The 18597-nt window shown below is 39.4% G+C and overlaps 2 protein-coding genes across 3 annotated transcripts; both read right to left on the bottom strand.

The window, feature by feature from the left end:
• Positions 1–154: 154 nt before the first annotated feature.
• LOC149712191 (uncharacterized) lies at positions 155–8951 on the bottom strand. Of its 2 annotated transcripts, XM_089845109.1 has the most exons (6): positions 8886–8951; positions 7799–8309; positions 6006–6321; positions 2850–3201; positions 950–2284; positions 155–878 (listed from the first exon to the last, which is right to left on the bottom strand). In XM_089845109.1, exons 2-5 carry the CDS (start codon positions 8303–8305, stop codon positions 967–969), a joined length of 2493 nt encoding a protein of 830 aa, XP_089701235.1. In that variant the 5' UTR covers positions 8306–8309; positions 8886–8951; the 3' UTR covers positions 155–878; positions 950–966. The 2 variants fall into 2 exon arrangements, with proteins under 2 accessions (XP_089701235.1, XP_089701234.1); XM_089845108.1 differs by having other exon boundaries at positions 155–2284.
• Positions 8952–14542: 5591 nt separating this feature from the next.
• LOC149712190 (uncharacterized) lies at positions 14543–17181 on the bottom strand. The gene is made up of 3 exons (XM_089845107.1): positions 16342–17181; positions 15357–15423; positions 14543–15040 (listed from the first exon to the last, which is right to left on the bottom strand). The coding sequence occupies exons 1-3, from the start codon at positions 16363–16365 to the stop codon at positions 14631–14633; spliced, it is 501 nt and encodes a 166-aa protein (XP_089701233.1). The 5' UTR covers positions 16366–17181; the 3' UTR covers positions 14543–14630.
• Between the last annotated feature and the right edge of the window lie 1416 nt (positions 17182–18597).

Genomic DNA, 18597 nt, shown 5'->3' with positions numbered 1-18597 from the left:
CTGGTTGTAATTTAGAGGCACGTATTAACTCCGGACAGGGTACGTTTGGATAAAGCTGGAAATGTGACTAATTTATACCTTCTCCCTAATAAACTAGATATCACTTCTTGCCCAGATATTAAACAAAGTATTTATAGCGATAAAAGAGAGGAAATTATTTTTGTGTAAAATTTATTTCGTAGTCATTACAATTTTAATGTTTAAAACGCGTTTAATTTACCAGTTTTAATCCAAGGCATTTTGTAATTAAGGATCGACTTCAGTACTTAATCGCTATATCCAAACACAGTTTAAATTAATAAAATAATATCGTAATATGTCAAAAAATCTTACAAATTTTATTGGTAAAAAATTCGAATGTAAGAATGCCCTACATTATAGGTTTAAGATCTAGATTTATGTAATGTAAGCAGCGAAACCTTACGATCGTCAAACACTAAACTTTCGTCAGAACAATTTACGGGCATTCTAGGGTTAAAATTACCTAAGTTAATAATAGCTTTCCAATAAGATTAAAAGATACATTGAAGTAATACATCGAAATATTAAAAAAGTTTCAAAAATGTCAAATATAATCAAAAACTAAAAGTAACCCTTCCCTTCCTGAGGTCATGATAAAAATGATTTTTTTAAACATATTTATGAAAAATAAAGCAGTTATGAACTTAGTTTGGCATGACTTATGCCAACGTTCTCTGAAATGGTTTTTCCATGGCACTTTCCTTATCCGATTATGGTGACAAAATTCATTCTGACAACCCTGTATTTTTAAAACACTTTTCTAAAACACCTTGTAGACTCAAATCCGTGCAGAAAAACTGTTCAATTGTTAATTCGAGTTTCTTGGAAAAACTCTCAATCGGCTTTGCCACGAGTTGCTAGGTTTTAAAAGAGACTAGTGAAATTTCAACGCAATACTGTTTAACTTATCGGAAAGATTATCATTTACTTATGATGGAATGAGACTTATTGCTGCTCAGATTCTGGAGAAGGACTTGAACTCGAAGAAGTACTTGGGAATAATGCGCTGAAGTATTCTGGAAAAGTTCGGATAAATCCTCCGTAAGCGGGTGGAGGTGGCCCACTTGTTCTCGGTACATGGCGTCGTGACTGCCTCCTCCCGGGCACTGATTGGGTGTTCGCGGTCTGCACCACACTCTGAGTACTCGCATTGTTGTCACGTGTTCCGTCTGGTTGCGTTTGTTGTTCCGTGGAACCTCGCGCTTGCGAAGATGACCGTGATTCTTCGTGTGAGTCTTGACGTTGAAGAGGATGCCAAGCGTCACGTGATTGAGTCACGCGTACGATCGAACCACGACGTTGAAAATGTTGCACGGCGTCAGGTGATGAAACATTGGAACTAAAGTCGTCACTTGATCGCTCCCTAGATTGGATGTGCTCCTCGAGTGAACTTCGACGTTGTGGCCTTGAGTCAGGTGACTGGCAATTGGCTCTAGCCCTTCCATCGATTGATCCACTTCTTTGTACATACTGCTCCGCGTCACGTGACAGGTCCATGGATCGGAAATGGTGTTCGAGGGAACTTCTTCGTTGTAACCGTCTTGGGTCAGGTGATTGGCCATCGGCTCTAGCCCTTCCATTAATAGATCCACTTCGTTGCGAAGACTGTACCACGTCACGTGACAGGTCCATGCATGGTAAATGATGTTCGAAGGAACTTGTTCGTTGCAACCGTCTTGGATCAGATGATTGGACATTGGCTCTAGCCCTTCCTTCTATTGAGTCGCGTCTTTGAAGAAACTGTTCGCGTGATTGTGTATTTGCTCTAGCTTTTGCGCCTTCGACGGAGCCTCGGTCTTCCAAAGTTTGAGATTGGTCAAGTGACTGGACATTGGTACTACCCTTTGCTCCTTCGATTGAGCCGCGTCGTTGTAGAGAGCGCCTTGGGTCAGGTGATTGGGTATTGGCCCTGTTGCTCCTAATTTCGGGTGAGCCCCGTCGTTGGAAAATTTGTCCCGAGTCGCGCGATTGGTCCCTGGATTGAAGATGACGTTCGAGTGATCCTTGTCGTTGAAGAAGCGGTCGAGGGTGACGTGGTTGTTCTGTTGGTGCCTGTGTACTAGTCCTCCCCCGTGAACCACTTGTTTGGCTTGAGCGTGATGCAATACGTAATTGTTGGCTAGTTTGGCCATGATGTTCGTGTGACCCTCGTCTTTCGAAATGTTGCCGGACATTACGGTGTTGTCCGGGTAATTGTTGAATGCACGTTCCAATAAAGTTGTTGCCACATACCCGTCCAGCTGCCTCGGTTCGTACAATAGGCCTGAAAATATGCATCGAAACTTTAAACCGTTTGTAAAAGGGCTTATTTTTAACTTATTACGATGCGATACAGAGTAGGTTAGCAATTGGGGGTCAGTAACATGGTGTTATATAAATCTATGATTAAAGCTTTTTAAAATTTTACAGGGACAGGGTAAATTCATGTTACTAATTCGGCCATTTCGGAAATACCAAATATATAACAAGTCGGGCCCAAGTGGTTTAAGAGTTGGTATACGATACAATTTTCCATTAGAATTTTCTTCTGTTACAGAAAACTATAATTTAAACGATGTATGGTTTTTGCTTTTACAACCAAAATATTTGGTGATAACTTAATTTTAAAGCCTATGCCTAAACTACACACCTAAAGACAGTGAGTATATTTTGGAGGCGATAATAGACCGAGAACTCATTCATGATACAGCCGTTTTCAGAAATACATTATAGCAATTATATCTATGAAACATATTTAAAATTTTTTGGCTCGAAATCGAAAAAGAGGTCTGAAAATCCTACGACACAGCCACTCAAGTCGGATTATGTGTGGAAAACAAATTTCTTACATTTGGTCCATTATGTCGATAGACGCGGTTATTGGAACGACAGAACCTGAGGAAACATTTTCCACTGTCGATGGTGTACGAATAGATAAACTGCTCTCCCGGACCGATTTGGTCGTTTGTTGCTCGGGATATCGCCTTTGGCGATTGACAACAAGACTTCCACTTCTGGGCTGTTCTCTGTCAGAAGGCACGCTCGATTGTAATTCGGCGTTCGCGATGTAGTCCTGATTCCTGACGACATTAACGATTTCAGGTGGAATTCCCGCAGGTTGTATACCTCTCAACTGATTAGGATGAAACACTCGGCCATTGGCTAGCGACGGAGGCGGCAACACTGGACGACTCCCGTTCCCTATTGACGGGAAAAAGACGGGCAAACATAACATTATGTAAAATGGCCTAATTCGAAATCAAAAGTTAAATGGTGCCACCAGAGTTTATGCCAACACGTGCGAAAGGCGAACTTGCTTTTACCATGAACCATCAATCTAGAAGGACCAGAAACTGGGAGGTTTTTTATCTGCTTGCAACGTCTGTGCGCAGTTGGCCGCCAATTTCGCTGGGTACGCGCACTGTGGTACAACGTAAACAAACGTGAGGATGGCAAAGCGTTGCAGGCTGATCTCAATCGGCTTCACGCTTGGGCTTCCCTGAATGGTCTATCAGACTATCATTCAACGCCTCTAAATCATACCATCTAAAACTCACCCCCTTAACATCCTCAACTACGCAGTTATCACCTTACTTCTTAGATGGTTCTCGTCTCGCGCGTATTTCGGAACATCGCGACCTTGGGGTCATAATTTCCTCTGATCTTTCGTCAACAAAACATTGCGCCACCATTGCCTCCCGCGCCAGTAGTGTCGTCGGGGCTCTTCTACGAAATTTCTCATTTTTGGACAACACAACACTAACTCTATTATACAATCAATTTGTCAGGCCCGTTCTAGATTATTGCTCGCCTATATGGCGTCCGTATCATGTAAAGGGCTCTTCTAGCTTAATGTCTTTACAATCCCGAGCTACCAAGATTCTCCCGTCCTTGAGGGGGGTTTCTCGTGCCTTACGCCTGGAAGAATTAGGCCTAGGTTGGCCCACTTTAACGTGCCGCTGGGACATGGTGGACCTCCTACTTCTTTACAATATCTTGTCCGATCCCTCTCAGACCTATTTTACTGCTAACCCTTCCTCAAAAATCATTTAATATCCACGTAAATTTAATTTTTTCGATAAACAAAACTAAAGGACATTGTACATCATATTATCCCCTAAAACAAAAATTTTATAATTTCTCCTTAACGAACGGAGCTGTAATGGCTAGAAAGCCCTAGTTCCTAATCAAAAACGAAAAAGAAAAAGAAAAGGCTTAGCGAAATGAGACAAAGCGGCCATTTTAATTGTTTACATTGTACTGTCTTTCTCCAAGACCTTGTCGGCTGCTAGCTTTTTTTTCTTCGTTATTTTGGGACACTTTAGCTTGAAAACTTTAACATGGGATCCGCCATTAAGATTCTGGTCCATTATATAGAAGGTTCATGCTTTTACTTCTTGGAAAATTACCGCGCTTGCAAGTCTCTGATTAACAGACTTTTATCTGGTCTTTAGTGACGAGAACTCCTGTAAGCATAGCCTGAGTGCGACAAAGTTTAAGAGAATACTACCCCATCTTGGCGATCCTACACTATTGGTTGTGACTTTGCCCCCACCATTCCTTCCGTCATCGACCAAGTAAACCTCAAATCTTTCCTTCGCGTAACACCAATTTCACCCTATAACCGATATTCATACGCATAGCTATGGCGATCCCGCCAAATTTTCACCTAATGACATTCCAAGAATCCGCAAAGCTTACGAACGCTCTCTATGGCTTAAGAACTTCATCCTCACACTGCAGGGCCTCTCGGGAGTTTAAGAACACTACGATAATTGGGTGGGAATGTTCTGCCCATTTCATAGGTAATTTTATCTAACAGGAATAGACACAAGAGTCTTATACTTCTCAGGGTAAATGTTATTAACGTCTAATATGTATCGCAAAAATTTAAAGGATGTAACAGATCATACGAATTCTTATTTTAAAGGGAATGAGAAGCTTCGTTTGAAAAACCTCTGATTTATATAACAAAAGATAGAACCAGGAGTTCATAATAACCCCCCTGATAGAACTAATTTCTGTGAATTCAAAAATATCAAGCTTTTAATTCTCCGATTTCTGCTTATTTGGCCGCAATATGCACTTGAAAATGCTTCATATGAAATTATTTGAAATCCACTTTTTATGAAAGGCTAAAACGTTTCCCGTAGGCCGACGTCACGGATATATTTTTTCACGTGGATCAGGTGAGATGGTACCACTCTCTCCGCTACCAGACCGAGAGTTTAGACTGGCGAGAAATTCGAGACGCGTATAGGACTCCCGCGCTTTTCTTTCCCCCGTCACGTCATAGTGACGTCATCAAACGGGCGAACAAGCTCGACAAGACAAAATTATTGATCTACCAAAACTGATTTTTCGTGATTTTAAAAATAGAAACTTTGGTTCAATTATATTAAAAACTTGATATTTTGAAAGTAGACTTGAAAGTGTAACATAATACTACTTTCGTGGTAAAATATGATATTAAACTGTAAATTCGCATTCCCTTTAAGTAAAATTTTGCTGTACTGTCGACGGTAAAATGAACGATATGATAAATGCCAGCTAGACCTATGACACCACCAATGACGACATTGCACTAAAAATTGTAAGTATTTGTCTGATTTAGTTGATCTAGCCAGGGAGGAGAGACTTGAGAGGAAGTGTTGATCTAATGCTAAAAAACCGTCATACAAAAGGTAAGGGGAAAAAAGAGAGGGTAGGAATTCCTATCTCCGTTCCACGATTTAAGCTAACGCGCAGGCGCGAGTGACGTCGTTTACTACCGCCAACAACACTTCTTATAGTTCACCAAGACGGATATTCAAAAACAACCTTCCCCTTCCAGTTCAAAGCCGGTTTTTAAATTTGACGCATGCGCGCTGACACCGCGACGAGTGGCAGAGCCAGCGACGGAGAGAAACGAGTTTAGCCACGAAGCGAACGAACCCGCCTATTCACTTTATTACTCCCTCTCAAGTCTCTCCTCCCTGTTACCACGGATAAAAGTTGAGCGTCACCTTGCGTGAAAGCTGGTGGTCTGAGACCGGGTGGAAATGTGGCGTGTGGATTGTATGCAGACAATTGAAGTAAGACATTTTCCACGTTACTCCTGGTGATGGCCATTCCTTCCGGGAACGGAAGGGTGACCCTTACGATCTCCTCATCGTCGTCATCTTCGTCATCTTCATTGGAGTGATGGACGCTGTTGAGCAGGCGATCTGTCAGGTCTTCTACCACGGCTTGGTGTTGCATATTCAAATTCTTGACGTTTTTTAAGTACATTCTTTTCAGTCGCTTGCGCTCCAAAGCATCTTGTACTTGTATATTTAAAACCTAGACAAACGAATAAAATACTTATTACAGATTGCGAAGATTTTCAAATGTTAGAAATGTCTGTTTGGAGCCATTTGGCGAACAACTTATGTACTTTTATCTATATCTATATAAATCAAAGTCCTGACTGACTGACAGACAGACTGATGATCAACGTCCAGCCCAAAACGCTTGCCCTAGAAGGCTGAACATTTGCTGGAACGTTACTCTTAAGTAGTAGGCGCGTACTAAGAAAGATTTTTCCAATCCGCCGCCATCTTAAAAAATGGCGCCCAGAAATGTAAAAACTCTTCTCTATGCAACAAAGTCCGCGCGTTTCAACCGATTTCGCAAATATTTACTACACTGGTTTCCTTTAACCTATAGACGGGCCGAATGGTCTTTCGGGTTCGATTTGTTGCCATCTTTTTAAATGGCGACCAGAAATTTAAACACCCTTCTTTAAAGAATAATGTCCGTATGAAAAGTAATAAAAAAAGTACTGACGGGCTGACGGGTAACGCCGGGTGCCTTCGCTCCTAGAATGCTACAAAAATATTAGTCATCAGTAAAATCTACCCATTCTTTACTTCATTTTGATGGACGTTCTTATTACACGCGAGCGACGCCGCGAGTAGTTTTTCAATAAAATTCGAAAATGGGGGCGTTTTAAGGACAAAATGTAAAGTTGTAAACCCTTTGTCAGACGATAATTGAAGTGACTTAACACATGCTTCTCTTATAATGCTAGTAGTTATTGGCTGTAGTCAACAGGTTTGTGACTTTTCAACTTCTGTTTTTTAATGTATTGAAACAGGGATAGATTTAATTTTAGAAGTAGGAATGGAGAACAGAGTAATGTGGGACCCCCACGGAACGGAGGGGCATGAAAGAAGAGGCCGGTCATAGCGACAGAGATAAAAAGGAATTACTTATTTTTCGACGTCCCCGTCAGAAACGTCATAAAACGCGTAGTTTAAGTGAGGCAATAAGATACTTTAAAGTCTTCGTTACGCGTTGGGGGGAGGGGCTCTTTACTGGGTAAATACTAACCGTTCTCCATTCCTACTTCTAAAATTAAATCAACCCCCGACTGAAACAATGACTTTGTTCTAAGGGCAGAATGAGGTTGTCAGCTTTCAGGAATGAACTAACTTAAATGCCTTTAACTAATTTTAATCATACTTTTAGCAAAACTAAAGTGCTTAATGCTCAATAAATCTTAAAAATAAACTTCAACTCAAAGAGGAAATCAAGTTTAAGACGATGGATTAGCACGTATTTGTTTCGGTTGACGGCTAGATGGCATAATTTGAAAGGAACGATAATTCATGCCACTTTTCACGCGCCACATTGAGGCTAGATAGCGATAGAAAACTAAAAAGCAATGGCGGCACCCATTTATTGTAACCGTAAAATGTGTAACCCACACTTAGGTTACAAGCGTGTTTGTACAGCAACTAAAGGTAAGATTTCGTGTATTTAAAACTAGGTTTACTTGTTGAGAAATATCTTTCAAGTCTTCGTCTAACTTCCGAAACTCCCGGTTAATATTGTTGGGCAAATCGGGAGCAATGAGACTAAGCTCAGAGTGCAAGAACCTCAAATCACGTCCAAAGAAAACCAGTCTCTCTTCCGGTGGCAGATTGGTGTGTTGGCGCACTCTGTCAACTCCAGCTCTTAAGGGATCGTTCTTCGTCGCGTCTTGGTCTCTAACTTGGAGAACCAAATGCTGCCACAGATTTTGTTTGACCATCAGGTCAAAGGGTGAGTCGCCGCTGTTGTCTTGAAGATACGCGTTAGCTCCTTTCGATATCAGAAGGTGGGCTAACTCCTCTCGCCCTTCGTTGACGGCGACATGCAGAGCGGTTTGACCGAATTCGTCCACGCAGTTGATATAGACTCCCTTCTCTAGCAGAAACACGACCAAGTCCACGTTGTCCCTCGAGACGGCCTCGTGCAGAAACGGCCGTTCATTAGGATAAGGAGGGTAGTTCGACGCCATTTTTCTACAAAGCGGAATAATAATTCACGTTCTATTTGTCGCTGTCCCAACATTGAGTAACTCAAAGAAAACTCATTTATCCCCTACTGTTACCAGAAGTAAGATTATGGACTAGAAGTATCGAAGTAAATAAATTCTTCACTTGGCGAAAGTGAATATTCTTGATAACACACCAACGGTTGGCCCTCTAGTGGCGGTTTCTGAATTTTCCCTCCAAAACGTGAGACGCTCGCGGCGGTAGACGGCCGAACTAGATTCAAGCACCCGCGTCCGTGTTCCGCAGCTTTAGGTTGAGGGGAAGGGGGCAGGAATTGTTTTTGGAACTCGACCATTTTTTTCTCTCTAGTGTAGGCGCGATGAAAGCGGCATAAAATCCTCAAATTTATTCACTAGTGCTAGGATCTATGCTAGAGCACTTTACTTCTAGTCCCTTATCTTACTTCTGCTGTTACGGATATCAACCCTACAATGAATGTGGTCAAATTGTGAAATTAACGTATTGTGACAGTGCATAAACCAACCACTTTCTCAAATATATCATTCCCATGGAAAGTTCAGAACGTAAGGGCTTTATACTTACCAATCGGTCTTCAAGTATTTTAACAAATAATCATCGGGTTAAAATTTACGAACCAAATTCTTCGCGTTTCAAAGTTAAAATGGCCCTAGCTGAAATAGTTTTTCAAGAATTTTTTCTTATCATTTTTTTAAATAGATGATTTTTTATAAAGCCTACTTTTTATTGATTTTTTAGTTAAGATATTAGTTTTTAATTTAAGGGTACCCTACACGCTCAATAATTTGCGCAAAAAACTTGGGGCCCGTCATTTAAGTTACAAAGTATAAATCGGAGCCTCCGAGATATCTAGGCCCATGCATGTCGATTTTTACGTGGGGAAATATCCAGTTTCATAGAGGAAATATTTTTACCCCTTGTGTGTACGAGGTGGCGCTTTAATGACCGTTGCGACCGGGGTCTTCCATAAATTATCGATGACATTTTAGGGGCCAATTATAAAACTTTTATGAAAGAGGAAGGTTTCACCTTTATTTTTAGGGGCTATTCACTTTTTATTGAATCTATTGGTCAGATTGTATGGACAAAAAAGTAATTATGAGATTTTAACATCGTTATTTTTTTAGGAAAACAAAACTTCTTGAAGTTGCTTATTCACAGTTTTCATATACCATTAGAGGATTTTTTACCCCTTCAAAACCTTTCATTTTTTTAACCTTAACATTTTTATCCTTTACTTCTTTGGAATGATTGTTTAATATAGGTCTTTGGAAATTTTCAAAATCATTTTTTAACTATCCGCGACCTCGGCTTCACCGCTCTACGTCTATACCTTCCGCTAATATTGTAGCAGTTGACGCGGTCATGAGGCTGAACTTGTTTATTTTACGGTGCTGAAAGCGCCACCAAGCGGGAAAACACGGCGAACTAAATTAGTCAAAAAAATATTCTCGCTTCGCTACATGCATGGGCCTAGATATCTCGGAGGCTCCGTATAAATAAAACGTTATCCAGGCTAACATTTGAGCAAAGTTCAAATATAATGCTACAATATGTTTTAGGAAATAGAAAATCATTTGGGGTAAATTTTAGACAATACTTGCGTAAAAAACTGAGCATATATATTGAATGATTTTTTTATTGCTCAAAATGTTATTCAAAATACGAACAATATTTCGCTTTCGAATAAAAGTAAAGTCTGCGTATTTGACGATTTTTACCTCTCCGAGTGACGATGACGTCACGGAGAGGTTTTACACTGGACGTGTCTGTGTGTGTGTCTGTCTGTCTGTCTGTCTGTGTGTGTGTCTGTCACCGCGTTCGCAGTTGGCAAGTCGGAGCAAACGTGTTCGCAATTTCCGGACCGCGTTCGCAGTACACAGAAATTCCGAAAAACTTTATCTATCTTATTTAACGCCAATCATTAACTAGTCGTTACGCCTTCATCTGCTGACTAACCGCCGATTCTTTCACTCAACACCCTCTGTATTTATTGGCTTCTAACAACAACACCATGCGCTAGTCTTTCGTGTATCCCACATACACACCAATCTATCCTTATTGGCTTCTAACAACCACCATCTCCTGGTCTTCCGTCTATACCACATAGACACCAATCTGCAACAGTGGCTTCTAACACCACCATCTACTGGTCTTTCGTCTATACCACATAGACACCAATCTGTAACATTGGCTTCTACTCCATCATCGTCGTTAGGCTTAAGATGTACGCGGCGAGCAGCTAGGGTTACGAGAAACGTCTAGCCTCCCTAAGGTGTGATCGCCACCAAAGGTTCACGCAATTGCGCATTTTCTTACCACTTAAGGTGAATCAATCGCCTTATATACCCTAAATTCACAAAAGTTCTGATATAGGTGTTCCCTAGAGGTATAACGTTAAAGATAGCTATGTTTAAAATCATTTTAGGAATTAAGTTTCTTAAACCGACTTAACTATAATTAACGTAAAATACTGACGATTAAAATAATTAATATCAGTTATATTTAATTAATTATTTAAGATAAACTTCTTTCTATGTAATGACACAAGTGAGAGTTTATATAGAACGAGTAATGAAGATTGCATCCGAATCGAAACACTACACGCTTATCAAAGTTAATAATAAGCGAGTAGGATGATAAGATCTCTTACAAAACGATAACATTTCCTTTTTGCAGAATATTAAATGGAAATATTTTAAATAATTTTCGGCATTACGATTCTTTTAGTAGTTGTGTAGCTATAAAGCTCTGTTTCATCTCAATATTCCAAGAACATCTTTTATATTAACATTTCAAATTTGGTGTTTACTTTTTAATTCAGCTTTACTACATTTATATATAGTGTAAACACAACTTGTATCTTCACTACTTAATATGGGTTTTAATACTTCGGCTCTCTATAAGTGTTGAAGCTATTGGGGCTATGAAATAAGATACCCTAGATTTAAACCAGAATTGACCTTGCTTCGTGTCCTCTTACAAGAGGTTTTAACGGTTCAGAGTGAGCCGAAAGTTAAATACACACATAAGTGATAGATATTAGGTCCTCATTAGAATTATGAGGATACACAGGGAAATGTTAAACGATTAAACCTTTACAAATGACCTTCGCAATAGACCGCCAATTTGAACTACGTATTTCCGGTTTTTCTCACTGGCTGGTGAACCTGTGTTTAGATTAGAAAGTAAATTCGTCTCGGCTCGGAGAGGTAATATTTTGGTTTTCCCAACTTGTTATATTATGTTTGGTCAATAAAATTGTACACGGTCCATGGACTCAACATCAACTTTTTTATTGTGATAAAATATATTCAATATAATTGAATATATCGTGTGGAATATGATCCATATATTTGTCCAATAAAATTTAAAATTTTTGTTCTACATATTGAGCTTTCAATATCATGATTGATTTTTATTTGCACAATTAGTGAAACGGCTTGGGAATAATTTATAAGATGATGAATTTTATAAATGTTCCCCACTTAATTTGTGCAAATCATTGAGCGTGTAAAGGCCGTTTTAAATGAAACGAAATTCCTTCAAGGATGTTCAAAAGAGGTAAAGTCAATGATATTTCACGCCTAGACACTCTGAAATCAATCCCTAATGAACTTTAGTTGTTCATTTGCTGATTTACAATGGAAAGTAAAGCCTAATCTATGTAAATCAAAGTTCTAACTGACTGAGTGATAATCAACGCCCAGCCCAAACCGCTAGCACTAGAAGGCTGAAAATTTGCAGGAACGTTACTCATAAGTAGTAGGCGCGTACTAAGAAAGATTTTTCCAATCCGCCGCCATCTTAATAAATGGCGCGCGCCCAGAAATGTAAAAAATCTTCTCTATGCAACAACGTCCGCGCTTTTCAACCGATTTCGCAAATATTTAGTACACTGGTTTCCTTTAACCTAAAGACGGGCTGAATGGTCTTTCGGGTTCGATTTGTTGCCATCTTTTTAAACGGCGGCCAAAAATTTAAAAACCCTTCTTTATGGAATAATGTCCGTGTGAAAGGCAATTAAAAATGCATCCCGAGGGGCTGACGGACAACGCCGAGTGCCTTCGCTCCTAGGGTGCTACAAAAATATTAGTCATCAGTAAAATGTACCCATTCTTTATATCATTTTGATGGAAGTTCTTATTACACGCGAGCGACGCCGCGGGTAACAGCTAGTAAAGTATAAGACAACAACAATTTATTAAGTGCAGGGTTAACGCAATTCAGGGACAACCTGGAAAGTCTAGGATTTTCAAAATGGGTCAAGTTATAAGTTCAAGGGTTTTTAACAAAGTTGGAAAAATTGTTTTGTATTAGAGTTTTTGGGTTTTAGGAAAGTTACAACATTGTTTCTGGGTTTCACCATTGCACCTTAATATAAATATGTTTGGAAGCGTGGCCAAAAGAGTTATTTATAACAATTTGGGATACCAAAATATTTACCTCCCCAAATCGAGAGGATCCCTATCACTACCAATTATTTTCCGATTACGTAACTAATGCTATTCATTGATTATAATTAGGCCCGAAACTATTCGAATATTTAAATTTTTCCTCTCATTACCCGTGACAAAGCTTAGGACAATCGGGTATAGGTTTGGTCGTGGTTTGGCAGTAAATTGGCACTCAGGCGGAGGGATAAGGTGTGCCCTAAACCGCGCTGAGTGAGGGCGCTAGATGCCTGACTTTCTTTCTTCTTCCAACTGGAACTGAACAAAGCCACGAGTTTAGAGAAGAACAAAGTGATACAGCCAGACAGAGATTCAAGAAAGAATTTTTGCTACCCAAAAAGCACCCAAATAATGGTAGTTTTTTTAGGCCTAATTATTCGAGTACCCGTTAGAAATCCGGGTACCCGACCCGATACCCGATTGGAAGTTTTTCAACTACCCGTACCCGACCCGAAATAGAAAACTCACTACCCGCACAGGCCAAATTATAATACTAATTATACAAAAACGAGTTTTACTTCGCAGTCCTTAAAAAACTGCATTTATACACAATCCGCGACACTTTTTCAAACCCACAAAGGGCCAGAAACCAGAAATTATTATATGTATTGCAATTTGAAATGAAGTTTAATAGATATGAGAAATTTGGTTTTAATTGCGTAGTTCAAACATTTGTTATGATTAGAAATTTTACAACAAAAACGGGTATAAATGCCGCGTTTCGAGATAACGGGAGCTTAGATTTTCACGTACGAAATTATATAGAATCTGTTCCCGTAAAAACTTATCCATGTCAAATAATTAAGGCGAAAAAATACAAAATGAGCTTTTAGCATTTTAATTTTTCAGGGTGGAAGAGATAAGAAGAACATTTATTTCGAGTAAAATGTGAGCTAGCGCGTGATTTAAAAATGTTTTTCTTGAAACCTATACAAAAAGGCCAAGTTAACCTTACACTACGAGAAATGAGATACTATACCTTTTCAGCCTTTGCTAGTGCTGTAAAGTTAGGCTGTGAAAAAAGTGCACCCCCTTAGTCGCGAAACCTTGGGTCTAACTCGCAAAATTTTTTCCACCTCATAATGTTAAGCTCCATAGAGTTTAACATTAGGATTTCGGATTGAGTATAAATAGAAAATCTAGGTGGGCCTCCAATTCATAGTGGGGTGTGCAAGCGCCTACTCCACAGCTAACCGAAAGCATACTCAGCAAGTTTTGATGAAGGAGAAACCGGATAACACCGCGGAGGAAAACTCCTTTAACAAGTGCAAAACTCTAAGCAAAAGGGATTGTTCGCAGGTCTTTCACCCGGTGCCACAGTCCAGGATCGAACCAGGGACCCTCTGATGCGACGCGGAAGCGATACAAGCTACGCCTAGAGATGTGAACTTACCGTTATCTTTAAAATGGTAATTTACTGAATAAAATATTGGAATAACAAAAATTCAGTCTGTAATTTATGGTATTTTATATTTTCACAGGCTTATTACCATTGTAAAATTACGGCAAGATATGAGTCGGAAATTTACGCAGTATTCGTTAAATTACCGACTCACATCTCTAGCTACGCCACCCAACCTTACGATTAGCAACTGTTCCTTGGGCCCGAATACAATTTAGTGTATACATAATCCGGTTTCCAGTCCCATAAAATATCTGGCTCAGCGCAACTCCTGGTAGCTTAGCTAACTGTAGAAGACAGTCTAGGCAATTTTACGTGCTATAATTTAAGAAAATATTGAATATTGATTTGAATAAGAGAGAGACTTGTCAGTTGAAAGACTTTATTTTTAAAAAGCATAAATAATTTTTAAAACAAAGAGCTCCAAATTATTACACTGTTTTTCGTGACGATTCAGTGGTTTTGGGGGCTGGTCGGGTTTCTCTTTTTAACGGAGTGTCGAAGCCTCATGTGTCGATGCATGTTCCCGCTTTGGGTGAAGGCGCGAGAGCAGACTTCGCAGTTGTAAGGCCTGACCTTGGTGTGGATGCGAACGTGTTTGTTCAGGGAGGAGACGTCGGAGAAGGCGTTGCCGCAACCCTCGTAGTCGCACTTGAAGGGCCTTTCTCCCGAATGGACCCTGTCGTGGTTCGTCAGCGTCGACTTTTGCCCGAAACACTTCTGGCATTTGGGGCATTGGTATCGCTTCCCCTGGACGTTCAGATGGCGGCGCTGGTGAGCCCTCCATGTCGGCGCGCTCTTAAACTGGCGACCGCAAATTATCCTCGGACTAAATTCAAAGTCGCACCTGTAAATTCCACTGGCTGTGAATATAAACAAAAACAAATAAGATGTTAGTTGAATCCAGACCCAGTGAAAATAATTAAGCGATAGACCTTATTAGGGAAAAGGTTTCTGGGTTCGGGGGAAAACATGATTGGAAAGTCCCGTTACTCGCGCATTAAGGTGATAAAACGTGACCGTGTGAGTTTCGCTTTAAGCGTCACGTGAGGCCTTTTTTAAATGTAAAAGTTCCATTAAATTTGATTATTTTGAATAACATTTTAAATGAGTTTGTCCGTTTTAAGTTATAGGGGGGAGGGGTGCCTAATTATATCCGATTATTGAAGTTGTTCCTACCTCGTCCTTTTGAGAGAAAACAGACAACACTGAATTCCTGGTCATCTTCCTCTTCTTGACTCTGAATCTGTAAAGATAGAAATAAAATGTTCACTGCACGACATTCAAGCGAACGTAACGTGGCTTCTAAGCGTGGCGGATTTAACTTCATTTGTTCTTCATAATTTAGAATGATTTGCCATTAGAATCGTGAAGTTCAGAATTTGATAGCTATTTCATTTTATTTAAGTAAACTGTCAAGGAAACCCTACAGCTGTAGAAGTCAGCTAGCAAGAGTTCTTTTTCAGTATACTTTAAAACGCACGCTTCACCATGTAAAATGCTAGTGGCACTAAGGGTTATTTATTTTATCGTTGCTAAATGATTCTCAAACGAGCAGACTATAAAGGCTTCGATTAATTTTTTCAATTTCAATCAAACATTTTAGAGGAAAGAAGAATTCCAACTCCTAGAGAAATGGTCTACCTAGCGTTTATGTAAATCACTAATTTCGCTCTTATTGGAACCAAGATTTAGCGGCCAATTAAGGAGGGAAGCAAAAATTAACTTTGCGAAGTTTTATAATAAACAGGAGTGAAGATGTGACTGTAATTTAGTAATTTCAAAAATGGCTGAGAGTAAAATTTTTCACTCCAAATTCTATCTATCGATCTTGAAGCAATTTAAGAAATAAAGAAGCCTTGGTTGAACCAAGGAGGATAATATGGAGGGCCGACTTAGTATAATTTTAGGAAAGTGACTGGTAGCCCTGCTTACGCTAGTGGCCCCTGGTTCATCTGCGGAAAACTAACGTTTTGTCGTCTGCAACATATTCGGTCCGCCATCGCGATTCGCCAAAAGAAATATCCCCCTACCTCACCCCCCCGCCAAACCTATAGTTTTCCGTAAATGAACCAGGTGTCAGCAGGATCGAACTCCAAAAATCACTTAACACCCCCCAAAGGCTAAGTCGGCCCTCCATATTATCCTCCTTGGTTGAACTTACTGGAATGGTGCGTTTGAATCCCATGATTTGTCTTCAATCAACGTCTGCCACAAAAATGTAGAATATATTGAAAAAAATCGTCGCTTTATGTTGGAAATGAAATGGGGAATCTCTTCGTCGTGATTGTTTAGATTCCCTCGAAAGATCCTAAGTTGACTTTGTAGACTTATCTCTTTATCTCTATAACTTGTTTGTTCATTTTTGTCAAAGTGTAAGTAGATTCACATTTGTTATTGAGACATGGGCGCAGATTCACGAGGCTTTCGACCAATTTCGACACACGACAGATATTTCAAACCTTTTAATTTACATTTGGGCAAGATCCACACGAACTCGGTGCACTTTAAAGTGACTCGCTTTGCCTCAGAAAACAAACTGCTGTTTGCTTGCTAATTGTCCAATGATAATGCTGGAAATGTTTGTTCCCAAATATTGGTTTAGCGTTAAATATGTGATGGGTGAATTTCGTCGAACTCTAATTTAATTTTAATTACTCTGTGGAGGGTCTTTAAACCTATTTGCTCTGTTTCACGGGTCGCTCAGTTTTGATTGGCAACAAAATTGGAAAACATTAACTTAAACACACATTCATTAACTTATTTCAGACTCCTTTTAAGTCCTTCATCAAATTCGAGCTCAAAACCTAGGAAACTGATAATAATTCTAATGGGTGCTCAACTGCTTACTAAGAAATATAATTCCGTTTTTAATGCCTGTAACTTTAAGATAATTAGCAAGTTGATAGGCGATTGTACGCTCCATGCCAAATGAAATTTATCGCGAGATTTGATAAAATTTGCGGGCGATGTGATAATCGTGGCGCAAGATGTAGAGCATGCAACTGGAATTTTATTAATAAAAAGGCAGGGCGTTACGCGATTGGTCGGAGGCCCTTATTTCAAATTATCACTAAAATCTGAACCTAATTTGAATTTTAAAATCATTCGGAGACTGTATTTCCTGAATGTTTCACTACCCAGACTGGTCTTATAATTAGTAGAAGAATCGATTAAAAATCACTTGATGTTTCACTTCACCCTCCCTTAAATCGTGTTAAATTCCAACAACTTTGTATATGACATCGGAATCAGTTGTTAAAAATGGGTTGTGTCCATCCCCTCGCAGCTCATTTTTTCTCTCTTTTTAGCCACCACATCATATAATGTATATCCGCGATAAGGCCATTAGTTTGACCTGTAAACTTGACTTTCTTAATACACGATGCTGACATGAAATGCGTTGCTCCGCCGTTACTTTGTCTGTAGAATGAAGGATGTGTGCCTAACATAATCATTGATCCAATTTGTTTTTCAATGTTATCAGAAATCTGTCGTTTGCAAATTTCATGATTAAACAGTTCATGTTTGCGGAATTACGAGTGAACATGGTAAATAACGGATAAGATAATAAATAAATAAATCAGGTCCGGGATTCCCATTTTACGAGTGATGAATCCAGCAACCGACAATATTGACTTCGGAAAATTTTAAAACCCACGCGGAGGCTCCGATTGAAATTAATGAGATAACAAGTGTATTTATCGACACTTTGAGTTTGATGAAATGGTAACAAACACATAGATTTCTTAACACAAATAATAATCAGTCAATAGAAAGTGAAGCCACAAAGACAAAAAGTTTCAGACAAACAAACTACTTTGAATTTAACGTATATATTAGTAATGGATAATGTTTAAAATTTTAAAGGTAACTTCTTATCACTGCATTGGTAGTGTCCGGAACTGGGAACATAGAAAGTGTCTCAAAGTTAGTCATCAGTGTAAGAATAAGATTTGTACGCTTGGAGTTTAAGTCTTGGAGAAGGAAACTTCGATTCTGGGGACATGTGTAACCGTTTTAAAATCCCAGTATGGTATTTTTGGCCACCGTAATGTACTATTTTTAGCCACATCACTTGATGTACATCTAACGATGGGGGTATTAGTTTGGCTTGGTCTGAAGATGATGGTGATGATGAAGTATCGTTCGTCTTTTTAAAGGGAGAGTGAAAAAGGGATTTTTGATTTTCAAAGGGTTAGGATTATGATTTGTCTATAACAGTGCAATGCGAATGTACAACGCACATGTTAATGAACACACTTATCGTGAAAAGGGATAAATTGTGTTAAGGTGATATTTCTCATTCATTGATGATTTTAAAGGAGAAAGGCTTATGATCTATCTCTAACAGTACAATGCGGATGCACTGTGAAAATATTAATGAACAAACACTAGTATCTGTAAGTCTTTTATGAAC

This window comes from Phalangium opilio, unplaced genomic scaffold (genome assembly GCF_054372755.1).
Source record: "Phalangium opilio isolate 3A_F unplaced genomic scaffold, DU_Popi_V2 ptg000009l_1, whole genome shotgun sequence".
Taxonomy (NCBI): domain Eukaryota; kingdom Metazoa; phylum Arthropoda; class Arachnida; order Opiliones; family Phalangiidae; genus Phalangium; species Phalangium opilio.
Note: the sequence above shows the minus strand (reverse complement) of the source record. Positions and strands in the feature narration are given on the sequence as shown.